Raw genomic sequence first — 12428 nt, forward strand, 5'->3', positions numbered from 1 at the left:
AAACCCACAATCGATTATTATTAAGCAAACCAAGTGTTTTTTTCAAAGGCTCGACCTAGAAGTCTGTTCACTACTTTCGATATACCCGGTATGTTATGAGTTAAGTCTTAGTAAGGCCATGACAAATTAATCTTATGCGGTGGGTCAATATTTTGGGAAACCTAAAAATTAAGTAAAAAACGTGATCTCTTAAAAAGGCTAATATAGATACTATAGCCGTAGTATCTATGCTAATATGACTAGACTTTTTTTTTTTAATATTGTGCAAGTAGTAACTGGTGTAGTCAGTAACAAAGGGGGAGGAAATGGAGCTCCATCACTTTATTTTGGAAAGACTTTAACTTTTGAACCTTAGCTTTGAGCTTTTGTTACATATTTTATGCCTGATACCATACAATAGTGTTAATTATGCGCCTATCAATGTTAAGCCCCTACCCTCAGTATGGGCTGTGTGGGACTTAAGTGAGAATTTGCAAGAACCACTACTGGGACACATGTAATAGTTGTATCGTGGGTCCAAGTGATTTGCCTGTTATGTACACCCAAGCTCGAGGGCTGTTAGGCCCGGGGCATGACTGTACAAACTATGAGGGCATATGATACAATTGATATGTATCATGCCAATTGCAGGCTAATAGCCCATGAGTGATTAATCACCCAAGCCAATACAAGACCGACCACTGAATTTATTATATAGACCAACTTGTAAAAATTCAGTTATGGGACAGCAGCAACTAATGTGACTACGTTTGTTAACATGAATGGGCAAGTCCTAAGAGTATCACGGAAAATTTTGATTAAGTGATTTAAGGGGTTTTGTCTAATCCCCTACTGATTCCTGCCGTATTTGAAGGGCGATTCATGTCAGAGCTGGTGTGGGCTTAGCCTGCACACAAGTCTCTACTTGTGACTGTGTGATTTAAAGCCCCGAGTAAAAAAAACCCAGTACTGGGGGCAAACTTGTTTGTAAATCCTCCTACAATCCCCCCTATATTCCTCTATGTAGCCTGACTGGGGATACAAATGATACGTGCATTACTGCTACTGAGAAAGAGGGGAAAAAATGTTTTGGAAATAATCATTGTGTAGATAGGAGCAGTCTTGGAAGGTATGCACATTAATAAACCTATGGCTATTGAGTATGTAAATATACACTACTTTTATGTGGCCTGGTATTGGAAAACTTACCTTTTGGGCATGATGTACATTCCTAGATACATAAACAGTATTTTATTTTTTGAAATGGTAATAACTCACCAACTTTGGTAGCTATGTGGGTGAAATTTCCCTGAAGATGGAGAAATGTATGGCCTTTCAGAGCATCTAGAGTACAAGAAGCAAGCCTTACAATTTCCAACCACAAGTGTTGCTGGACTACAGTTCCTCACAAAAGGGTTGGGGGTGGACACTTGGGGGCTAAGTGTCATAAATGCCAAGCTCCAGGTGAAATTACACACCCAGGATGGACCACAATGTCATACAACACAAATTTCATGTTTGCATAGCTTTGCCAGCCACCCCAAGCCAATAACATTGTCTGAAGTCACTCCAGCTACGACCTCTAGAGCAATCTGTGGGTCTTGACAATCAGTTTCCAGAAAATATAGTACTTAGAATTTTAATTTAAGCCTCTATGAGTATTGAGTTCACAATGAGAATCTAAACCAAAACAGCCAAGCTGAGCCAAGAAATGGCTGCAATGATGTTAATGCCAAGATCAATATTTTTTTAGTAGCTACGTGTAGTTGTGACTGCTTTATTAATTATCTCAATTGAGTTACACAATATAATTTTATTAAGGAATATGGTTTGCCATGTCTAGTTTTCTATAGCAAAAACTGCACTTATTGCTCACTCTCTACATCATTAAAAAGGCATAGTCGTGGCATATCCTCTGATCTTTTAAAACATGCAAGCATGTTCTGATCATTTAGGGGTGTGGTCAATCCACACAATTATTTTACAAGTACAGCTACACGTATCTACTCCCCTTACAGTCACTAAAGTAAACATGTGTGTTTCTGTGTGACTCTGGCACTATGCAGAAATGTGTTTTGTGACTTTTATTCAAAAGTTCCACCTTTCCTGTGTACATATTCATTCATACTAGATGACTTATTTAAATCCCCTCCTATATACATTAGTATTATTGACCTTGTATATACAGAAATTTCCCTAAATAACATTAGTATTTAATTTTGACCTTGTATATATTGATAAGGCCCTAAATAGTTTATGCCACTCACATCACATAACAAAGTAGCCTTTAAACCACACACATCTGTCTGTGGTTGTAGTTATCACCCACACAGTCATGTTGTGGAAACTAATGGGATGTGTGGTAGTGTTGTTGGTACTTTCCCAGTCAGCTACCCACATGCATACTTGTGTAGGTAGTACCATGTTCAAATGAATAATTTTCTATATGTTGTAGAGAAATACTGTACCACAAGTCAGCTGTGAATGATGAATGTGTATAAAGCATGCGAAAGTTCATGACCACCAACATTGTATTGGTATTAGCTGTACTGATGGATACTGCTTTGCAGAATAGTGCTACGATAATAGTGACATCTTTTTCAGAGACTGACACACTATATACAATGTGGAAGTTTGTATAGTCCAACAGAAGCCATAGTTTCTTCCTATAGGATATGACTTGCACATATGTACATATTCACATGTGCTATATGCTCCAATTTAGACAACTGACATCCACATTACACGTTTATTTGCAATAATACATGCTATACTAGGTACCTAGTCATGTTATACTGATCAATACATTTCATCCACTACAGTTAGGCTGTATGGAAGTTCATATACGTATAGCATCACCCTACACACATGTGTATTTCTAACTATACGCGTAGCAAAGCTAAATACTGCACATTACAGAGATGTACTAGCTAATTGCATGTTATATCTATGCCCAGCTATATGCTGTATATGGTATAGTGTAGATGGTTTCCTACACGTGTAGTATATGATTGTAAGTTATGTTATACCCACATGTAACTAATATGTGTAAACTATTAATATATACATGTTAACACAATTTATTTAAAAATCTGGCAACATTTTAAAATTCACAATACAGTTGTATTTATACACAGTAATTATATGATTTTATACATGCTTCATTCAGTTCATTGTTGTGGAATTGTTCTATGTCATTAATCTTGGCACGATGTCAAGTAGTGAGGAAAATTGATCATTCTCTTCTGTAACAAAGAAGTATATGTTGAAATTTATTGTGGAGTCAGTTACCTTTACTGATAGTCACTTGATGCGTCACTTCATCTACAGCACTTCCATCTTGTATTGTGAACACTAGACACTGATATTTTCCATCATGTTTCACAGAGTGAACAGTGAGGTGGTGAGTGGTGCCTTGTAGTGACCTGACGCTTGGAGACACAGAAACAGAGTGATCATCATCTCCATTTTGGATGATGGAACTTTTATAAAACCATCCCACCCAGTAGTGATTTGGATCACCATCCACTTCACATGATAAAGTGATGGGTAGACCAGGTCTAGTGACAGTAGCATTGAGTGAGGGACTGACTATCTTTGGTTTGGATATCACTACATGGTAAACAACATACTAAATGCATATGCATTGTGACAATTTGCAGACAAATCCTATGCATGTGAAATTTTATTATGCTTACCTTGAATTGTTTTGTTTTCCTTTACATGCTCCTGTGTTGTACTAGTCACAGCGAAGCAAGTCAAGTCAAAAGTGATTCCACTTTTTGAACAGGTGATATTGAAGTTGTTAGTGTAGTTGGAGTGTTGTAACTGTTCATATCTCATAAACTTTCCCTCAATTGTACAATTTACATGCTTCATTTTGATGCATAAATATTTAGGCTGATCTTTACCAGTGAAAGTACAACTTCCACTTATTGTTTCTCCAGCATATATAGTACTTGAAATGTTAAGTTCTACTTGGTTTCCAGAAACTGTAAAAACAACATGTACATTATACAGCCAACTACAACTTATGATCTCTTACCCATAAAACAGACAACAGACATTAGTACAAAAACTGTTGATATGATTCCAGTGAACTCCATTGTATATTGACAAAACACTATATTATAAGTATATATACTGGTTTGTACCGTTTGAGCAATGTGAGCTACTCAGCTGCTTTTATAGCCTAACTGTTAACTTCCCCTTAATGGATGTGGTTCCCCTTAATTAATGGATGTGGTTCCCCTCAGACCAAATAATATTTATAGTAGTATGAATTTTACTTCAGGGATTTTTTTTGTCTTAGCTACCTTGCATTACATTTAACAATAAGACATTGTGAATTAACTGAGCAGAAACACTGGTCAACTGACTTCTGTGTTGGGGTAGGAGGTGTCAAGGTTTTGATGATGGATCCAATTAATGACATAATAGTGTAAAAGTCATTATTTATCTAAGCACATGTTGGATACAGAAGTTGTTATAGAGTAGTGTCCTCATTAAAGAACATTAGTCTGTTCTTGTACATGCAAAATTTTATTAATTCATGGCTGTACTGTACTCAGCAAGTATTTGAAACTGGGGATAATGTACCAGGCACTGGTATCATAACTCTTCTGTGAATGTACTTAGTGGCAATTATTTTAACAACAGGTAGATATGTGTGAACTAAAGGTCAACATGTGAGTGGTTTAAAATATGTTTATCAAAGGGGACATATAAGTTTACTATAGTCCCATCTGGTAATGTTTGTCATTAACCACCAATTATCACCAGAGTGTGCAAAGCTTGCAGATATGTAACTTCCCACACGATAGCACTGTGCCGTGACACAATTCATGAATGTTAATGGTGTACCTTGTCTCAACTATACTTGATGTTGCATGTGTGTATTTTGCAGATGAAATGTTATATGTACCACTCTGCGTGGGAAGTTCAAAGGCACCGCCAGTGCCATAATTTGTATATTGCACTGCTGCAGACTGCATTATAACTTATAAATGCACTGGTTGCGGTTTTGTAGACCGCAACGAGTGCATTATACTAATGCACCGACCGCAGTGCAATATACAGATATTGCACTGGCTGTGGTTTTGTGCAGCATAGCACAAGTGCCGGTGGCCAAGACCACTACGACACCTCCCAGCGTGAATAGTAAGAATTAGACTAGTATCGTTTAGTAGTTAGGTTTTGTTTACTTAAACCGTCTATTTAGCTGCTTTTTTTCGCTCGAGAGAATCACTATGGTGATTAGTCTGGTGCTTAGTCTATATGGCGATTGAGTGATCACGCTGACATGCTGAGCACTACATGATGAGAGTAGAACAGCGAATGCAGGTTAGTGATATAACCCATAGCGTACTAGCTTTCAGTATCTCAGGTGGCTGCAGTACTGCAGGGGGAACGTCATCGCAACGCCCGGCTTGGTTACCCACAATTGATGTTAGAAACCTGGCCTTTATAAGTGTTACAGTTGTCTTGTGAGACTCTCCCCACCTATTAGGTGAGTGGTACATAACACTATTAACAGTTATACAACGTGCACTCGTGCTCTGCCTGTATAAACGCACTTGCCTTCGGGCCTGACGGCCCTCAGGCTCGTGCGTTTATATCAGGCAGAACACTCGTGGCCATTGTATAACTATATAATATACATTTTCCAACTTGTAATACTAAAATAATATCAAAGTAGCTACTAATCTCCATGCACTTGAAATTTCCTTGTTAACAAACACAGAAATACTTCAGTAGCGTATACACAATCTGCCAGCTTATAGCCAACATCATCTAAATACACAAATAAATATTTTGTATACAATTCACACAAGTTATTGTATTGCCCACACACTTCACACAGGTGGGAAGTATACAACTCAGTAAGGAAAAAACAAGCATAGCATGACATTGTTGAAAGAATTTCCTGTACTTTGAAGAGGATAATGATTTGAACGCTAGTAATAGAGAGACAAGTGGATGTGTGGGCTGTATAAGGAAAATTATGCAGTATATGTACCATATATGTATGGGTGATGTAAGTGGTTCAAGCAAGCTATGCATAATCAAGATAATAGATACATTATAGCTAGTTCAATTCATACTTACAGCAATACATTTACAATTACTTGAAGCCAATAAAAAAATAGAAGAAATGCTAAACTTAACGTATTCTGCAATGTGTTTTTAAAGGTGGTCTTTGTAAAATGATTTACACTGTTTCATAGATAGCAATGCTCTCTGCCAGCATTTTATAGTCTGGACTGCCAAAACTCTACACAAAATATATCCTTTAGCTTAGTACGTCTCCGAGTCTGTACTTCTCTGCCATATTAAAAAAATTATGTGAAGTGCAATTGTTCAAAACTTATCCATACAGTGTACTGAAGGGTACAGCATGGGTAATATCACCTTGCTGCCTAACTTTCTTGGGGACAATTGTTGTATGATATGACAGTGAGTATGTGTGGGTTAAATTTTAAGCTGGGCCATCACATGAGTGATCGGATTCACAGCAAAACAAGGGGAATTTAACATGTTTAAGTCCCATATGATAATGCAGTGTTTCTGAATATCTATTATCATGCACCAGACTGTAAATCTTCCTACACAAAATTAAATGTGCTGAGATTTACAAGAAATTGGCTCATTCTCGATGCAATGTTGTCACTAATGTAATCATGGACTGTAATGTGCTACACATAAATGTACTGCTGTATGGTTTGTGTGTATGCAAAAGCTAATGTATAATGAGGTAGTATTTCACTTGCTGTAAAGGATTATTATAAACTCCATACAACCCAATCATATACCTAGCAGTGTTCAGTACTAGACAGCTATAGCACTAGCTTTACTGAACTATTACACATCTACCAAATTTCCCTTAGCTTTTATAATGATAACAGGAATTTCTTCTAACCATTCACAACTTAGGTAATGGTTAGTAACAACATGATGTGGTGTTTGCCATGCATGTTATATGTTTTATGTGTAATTTCTTGATCATGATTTTAAATTCTGTTCTCTATACTTTATAGGCTAGTTGGGTGACATGGATTCCTCAGAATTATTGTACTTCTTACTAATTTACTAAACTTGCGTGTAAATAAAATTCATGTTAATACGTACTACATATCTACACCAGTACAGGATATAACTAAGTATACAAGTACATGTATTGAGGAGTTTTCACTAAGAGAAAAGTCCAGACAAAGCATCCAACAATGATGATGATGATGATGATGTTTTAGTTTTGCTATTTCCTATATAGTAAGAAAAGGAGATATTATAAACATATAAATACCGACTGTGCATCTATGTACCTTTACTGATAGTCACTTGATGGGTTTGTTGATCTACAACACTTCCATCTCTTATAGAGAACACTAGACACTTATATTTGCCATCATGTTTCACAGAGTGGACAGTGAGGTGGTGAGTGGTGCCTTGTAGTGACCTGAAGCTTGGAGATATGGAAACAGAGTGATCATCATCTCCATTTTGGATGATGGAACTTTTATAAAACCATCCCACCCAGTAGTGATTTGGATCACCATCCACTTCACATGATAAAGTGATGGGTAGACCAGGTCTAGTAACATTAACATTAACTGGATTGCTGATTATTACTGGTTTGGAATCTTCAGATACCACTGTAGGTGTAAAGTAAGTATGCAGATTGTCATTCAATATATACATCATGTGTTGTGTTATTTACCTTGAATTGTTTTACTCGTCATTTCATTCTTGTTGTTAGTGTTGCATTCCAAGTCGAAAGAAATGTTACTCTTTAAACAGGTAATCTTGAAGTTGTTAATGTAGTTTGCATGTTCTAGAATGGGACCAGCTACAGTTGTTTCATTAACTGTACAATTTGGACCCATCCCACTGATACGTATAATCCTGGGTTTGTTTACTCCAGTAAAAATACAACTTCCGTTGACTGTTTCTCCAGCATAAAGGGTACTTGAAATATTAAGCTCAACTTCAGCATCCCCTAAACACTGTGATCTGGAAATGTTACAACTAAGTGCAGATTCTCACCTTTATATATGAGTACTATCAAAATGAGACTTGCTATTGTAACAATTCCAGTCATCTTGATTAATGTAAAATTGCAGCAAATTCAGTTAGTTAGCTACACTGGAAATGTTATAACTTAGCACAGATAAAATCTGCTTTTATAAGCTGGTTGTTAACTTCCCCTGGCCCACCATCAATTGTAAGTACTTCCCTTTACACAAAATACAAAAGTCAGTTTATCAATATAAGAAATCACCTTAGCCATTGTTTGCATTTTTATCAATACAATTTTGCGGGAACTTTAAATTTACAAACTGTATATGTTATAAATATTCAAGATGTTGGGACGTTTTTCAAACATACAACAAATATATTATGTTATCATTAATCTTATGTAGTAGCACTACATAACAGATCAAAGTATAAAGATTAATGATGAGAGGAAATGTTACTGAACTGAACGTAAGGAGATGGTCATTTTAAGATGGCTACCTATATGGCACAGTTATACCTCATCTATGTTGTGCATCACCATGCACATATTTCTAATCATTTTTGTATATATAGTCATGTCCTTAACAAGCTTCTGGAAAAGTTGTCAGATGTGTTTTACAATTAAGATTTGTGTCCCTGGGTTTCTTTGAATGCTTAATGGTTTGCCACCTATAAAATGTTTACCCATTGTGATCATTCACAAACAATTGCCCTAAAGGGAATTATATAGGATGACATTATGATATACGTAATTGGCTGCGGTATTTCCCATATTAGTCAAGACATTTGTGTGCTTTGTATAATTATTATTATTAATGCTTTACAGTGGCCAGCACTGAAGTTCTGACAGCAACATGTGCTGCAGCCTTTGGATTACCCAACCTAACAGGAACTGGACACTTTAATATAAATGATTGCTGTGCAGAATCACACCTATGTATAGTAATGATGCTTTCTGACAAATGTTATACATTTATATGCTACCTCATTAATTTAATGGGCTCTGAAAAGAATTTTTGTTTAAGTTAGGTTTTAATTCTCACAAATATATACGTCCTTTCATGCACATAACAATGGCTCAGTAAATGTACTTGGAGACAGTAAGCAAAGGCTATATATTGTTTGGGTCAATTAAGAAGGATTCACATCAACTTAATTACTGAATTAATGTCCTTCTGATAATTGATAGTAAGTTGATGTCGATAATTGATGATAAAGGTACAGTAATGGACCCAAAACAAGCTACACAATTATCTGAACTCAAGAAAAATGTACTTAGAGAATACCTATAGCCAACAACTATAGGACAACTCGAGACGCTGCAGTCAACAGTTGTCAGTAAATTTAATTACTAGTTATGCCATGCACATGCAGCTTTTGTTTTAGTTTTGTTGGCCACCTGATCAAAATATTATAAACACTTCTATCAGTAAAAGATTATAAGGTAAAATGTCACTATCAACTTTTGCATGAAGCATGAACATTCAGTTAAAGTTTTTTCAGTCACTGCCTTTAGTTAACTGTACTGACATCAAATTAACACGAGCATGCTGTTGCTTATTATTTTAATATTTTTTTGTTGTTGCTGATATGTTTTTATTTGTACTGACCTATTAACCCTATATGCTCTTGATGTTATGATGTCTTTACCTGTGAAATAACTAACAGACCTTAGCATGAAAACAAATCACTATGCATTGAAGCTATAGCTACGTAGCTATACAGTTACAAAATTTGTCAAAGACTGAAAGTAACCTCAATATACACTGAAAATAAACATATAATGCAGTGTAAATGTACACAATTTGAACACTTTAAAAACCGTTTAGGTTTGTTTAGTATACTAGCAAGTCAGTGTTCATCTATTATAAGAGGGAAGTGTATGGCGCTGTTATCATAACTTACTGCAGTGAATATATTTGTTGATTACAATGAGTAGACACACATGTGTATGTGTGGGCCAGAGGTCATCATGTGAGTGGTTTATAGCATTTCAAGCTAGGGAAATAACATTACAAGTCTCATCTGATAATGTTTGTCACTAAATGTAAGAAAGAAATTTTCCTGCAATAATGCTCATTAGCCTCTGTGTGCATCCCATTGGGATAGCTAGTAAGAAATGGTCAACTCTTCTGATGTAAGAGAAGTCACTGTCCAAGTATCAATTATATGCAAAAGTCGCAAATCATAGTTGTGTGGCTTCTTTATATACTTTTTAGAACACAAATTGTATGGAGATAACAAGTCAAGCCGAAATTTCTTTCTGTATGGAGAACAAAAACTCTGACCTACAGCAGACTTTATAGTTTTCTTGCAGGTCCCTAATGGAAAACTAACTGATGATGATTGGTATATTGATTTTACCTATATAGGAAAATGTTAAAAGTTGTGTGATTGTTCCATCAGGTAAGGAAATGTATAATATTTATATATCCAAAATCATCATACCATATATGGATGCTTGTACAAGGTTATCATTACATAGTCTACACACAGGTGCATGGGAAACATACACAATAGGAAGAAACTCCAGGTAATTTCATCACAATGTGACACAGTTGTCATAATTTCCTGTACTTTGAAAAAGCCGACAATCTTTTGAATACTAACAATAACCAGACATATGGATGTGTGGGCTAAAGGGATTATAGTCTACCACATGAGTGATGTAAGCAGTTCAAGCAGGACAGTTATTGTACATGTGTGTGGGCTAAAGGCCATGCCAGGTTTACAGTAAACCAGCTATATAGCTAGGGGAACTTAAGATTTCCATACAAGTCCCATCATTTATGAATATCCATTATCACCAGATTGTGAATCTTCACTCCTGCACATCATAACACATGTTGCTCTTTAAGCATTAAAGCAACAGTGTATACTCAGTCTCCATAATAATGCCAGATCACAATATTATGTATGTGCTCTTAGTTAAGAATATGTAATGTCCTATATATAGCACTGTGTATACTTGTGATGTGGTTCACAATTATAACAGCCAATGGTGATGTATTATTTCAGTTTCTGTATAGAACAATTCATATAAACAATAAATGTTAAAACACAACTTAGGATATCATATTATGATCATACCTAGTATAGCTAGAAAAGTTTAGAGCTTAATGTACATGGCTATGACTGCGTACATACGAGAGCAGGACTAAAATAAAGTGCACCACCGGTACAGATTGTAAATCTACAGTTCTCGTAAAGCTGTTTTGATAAAAATGTAAATAATTGCTAAGGTGTTTTTCTCACATTTGATACATTTATTGGTAAAGGGAAGTACACTCAATTGATGGTGGGTGAGGGAAAATCAACAACCAGCCTATAAAAGCAACACATATTCTGTGCTGAGTAGTTATAACATTTCAAACCAGCTATAGTGTGACTAACTGATATTGCTGCAATTATAATCTTCAATCAAGATGACTAGAATTGCTACAACAGCAAGTCTCATATTGTTAGTACTGATCTATAAAGGTGAGGATCTCACTCATATGTTGAAACATTTCTGGAATACAGATACTGTATAGGAGATGCTAAAGTTGAGCTTAATCTTTCAAGCATCCTTTATACTGGAGAAACAGCCAATGGAAGCTGTACTTTTACAGGAGTAAACAAACCTAGGTATATACGTGTTAGTGGGATGGGTCCGAATTGTACAGTTGAAGGAGGATTTGCAGCGGGTCCCACTCTACAACGTGCAAACTATGTTAACAACTTCAAGATTACCTGCTTGAAGAGTAATATTTCTTTCGACTTGGAATGTAACACTAACAACAAGAATGAAGTGATTAGTAAACCAGTTCAAGGTAAATAGGACAAGATGATTGTATAGAATGGTTTTATTACAGTCTATATTATTTCAGTGGTATCTGATCGCAAACCAAAGATAGTCAGTTCTTCACTTAATGCTACTGTTACTAGACCTGGTTTACCCATCACTTTATCATGTGAAGTGGATGGTGATCCAAATCACTACTGGGTGGGATGGTTTCATAAAAGTTCTATCATCCAAAATGGAGATGATGATCACTCTGTTTCTGTGTCTCCAAGCTTCAGGTCACTACAAGGCACCACTCACCACCTCACTGTTCACTCTGTGAAACATGATGGCAAATATCAGTGTCTAGTGTTCACTGTAAGAGATGGAAGCACTGTAGATCAACTAACTCACCAAGTGACTATCAGTAAAGGTACGTATATGCCAGTTGGATTTATATACATGTTTACAATGTTTCCTTTCCTTATTCGCAGGAAATAGTGAGGCATCATCATCATCATCTTCATCATTGTTGGATGCCTTGTCTGGATTTTTCTCCTAATGTAAAACTCCTCAATACATGTACTTGTTGTATATACTTAGCCAAAAATGTACTATCTAATGTATGTATATATATAATGTATTATTAATATTAATATTTTTTAGTGAT

At 35.8% G+C, this 12428-nt stretch overlaps 3 protein-coding genes across 3 annotated transcripts; 1 reads left to right on the forward strand and 2 right to left on the reverse strand.

Moving 5' to 3' along the window:
- The first annotated feature begins 4 nt into the window (after nucleotides 1-4).
- Nucleotides 5-12428, forward strand: LOC136267359 (uncharacterized). The gene is made up of 13 exons (XM_066062478.1): nucleotides 5-88; nucleotides 1007-1108; nucleotides 3149-3598; nucleotides 3723-3769; nucleotides 4886-5139; nucleotides 5201-5488; nucleotides 5843-7248; nucleotides 7398-7644; nucleotides 7736-7776; nucleotides 8822-11475; nucleotides 11529-11807; nucleotides 11865-12191; nucleotides 12253-12428. Exons 10-13 carry the CDS (start codon nucleotides 11421-11423, stop codon nucleotides 12318-12320), a joined length of 729 nt encoding a protein of 242 aa, XP_065918550.1. The 5' UTR covers nucleotides 5-88; nucleotides 1007-1108; nucleotides 3149-3598; nucleotides 3723-3769; nucleotides 4886-5139; nucleotides 5201-5488; nucleotides 5843-7248; nucleotides 7398-7644; nucleotides 7736-7776; nucleotides 8822-11420; the 3' UTR covers nucleotides 12321-12428.
- LOC136267358 (uncharacterized) lies at nucleotides 3046-4149 on the reverse strand. The gene is made up of 4 exons (XM_066062477.1): nucleotides 4025-4149; nucleotides 3678-3971; nucleotides 3271-3591; nucleotides 3046-3224 (listed from the first exon to the last, which is right to left on the reverse strand). The coding sequence occupies exons 1-4, from the start codon at nucleotides 4083-4085 to the stop codon at nucleotides 3169-3171; spliced, it is 732 nt and encodes a 243-aa protein (XP_065918549.1). The 5' UTR covers nucleotides 4086-4149; the 3' UTR covers nucleotides 3046-3168.
- On the reverse strand, nucleotides 7091-8138 carry LOC136267357 (uncharacterized). The gene is made up of 4 exons (XM_066062476.1): nucleotides 8023-8138; nucleotides 7697-7975; nucleotides 7302-7631; nucleotides 7091-7241 (listed from the first exon to the last, which is right to left on the reverse strand). Exons 1-4 carry the CDS (start codon nucleotides 8075-8077, stop codon nucleotides 7171-7173), a joined length of 735 nt encoding a protein of 244 aa, XP_065918548.1. The 5' UTR covers nucleotides 8078-8138; the 3' UTR covers nucleotides 7091-7170.

This window comes from Dysidea avara, chromosome 9 (genome assembly GCF_963678975.1).
Source record: "Dysidea avara chromosome 9, odDysAvar1.4, whole genome shotgun sequence".
NCBI classification, from domain to species: domain Eukaryota; kingdom Metazoa; phylum Porifera; class Demospongiae; order Dictyoceratida; family Dysideidae; genus Dysidea; species Dysidea avara.

What these genes read in the sequence shown, in the direction of transcription:
- LOC136267359 (XM_066062478.1), top strand. Translation starts at nt 11,421, where the DNA reads ATGACTAGAATTGCTACAACAGCAAGTCTCATATTGTTAGTACTGATC. An exon ending in GATTAGTAAACCAGTTCAAG is followed by an intron (nt 11,808 to 11,864) that starts GTAAATAGGACA and finishes ATATTATTTCAG; the next exon opens with TGGTATCTGATCGCAAACCA. An exon ending in CCAAGTGACTATCAGTAAAG is followed by an intron (nt 12,192 to 12,252) that starts GTACGTATATGC and finishes CCTTATTCGCAG; the next exon opens with GAAATAGTGAGGCATCATCA.
- LOC136267357 (XM_066062476.1), bottom strand. Translation starts at nt 8,077, where the DNA reads ATGACTGGAATTGTTACAATAGCAAGTCTCATTTTGATAGTACTCATA. An exon ending in GACGAGTAAAACAATTCAAG is followed by an intron (nt 7,632 to 7,696) that starts GTAAATAACACA and finishes TTACACCTACAG; the next exon opens with TGGTATCTGAAGATTCCAAA. An exon ending in TCAAGTGACTATCAGTAAAG is followed by an intron (nt 7,242 to 7,301) that starts GTACATAGATGC and finishes CTTACTATATAG; the next exon opens with GAAATAGCAAAACTAAAACA.
- LOC136267358 (XM_066062477.1), bottom strand. Translation starts at nt 4,085, where the DNA reads ATGGAGTTCACTGGAATCATATCAACAGTTTTTGTACTAATGTCTGTT. An exon ending in GTCTGTTGTCTGTTTTATGG is followed by an intron (nt 3,972 to 4,024) that starts GTAAGAGATCAT and finishes TTGTTTTTACAG; the next exon opens with TTTCTGGAAACCAAGTAGAA. An exon ending in TCAAGTGACTATCAGTAAAG is followed by an intron (nt 3,225 to 3,270) that starts GTAACTGACTCC and finishes TCTTTGTTACAG; the next exon opens with AAGAGAATGATCAATTTTCC.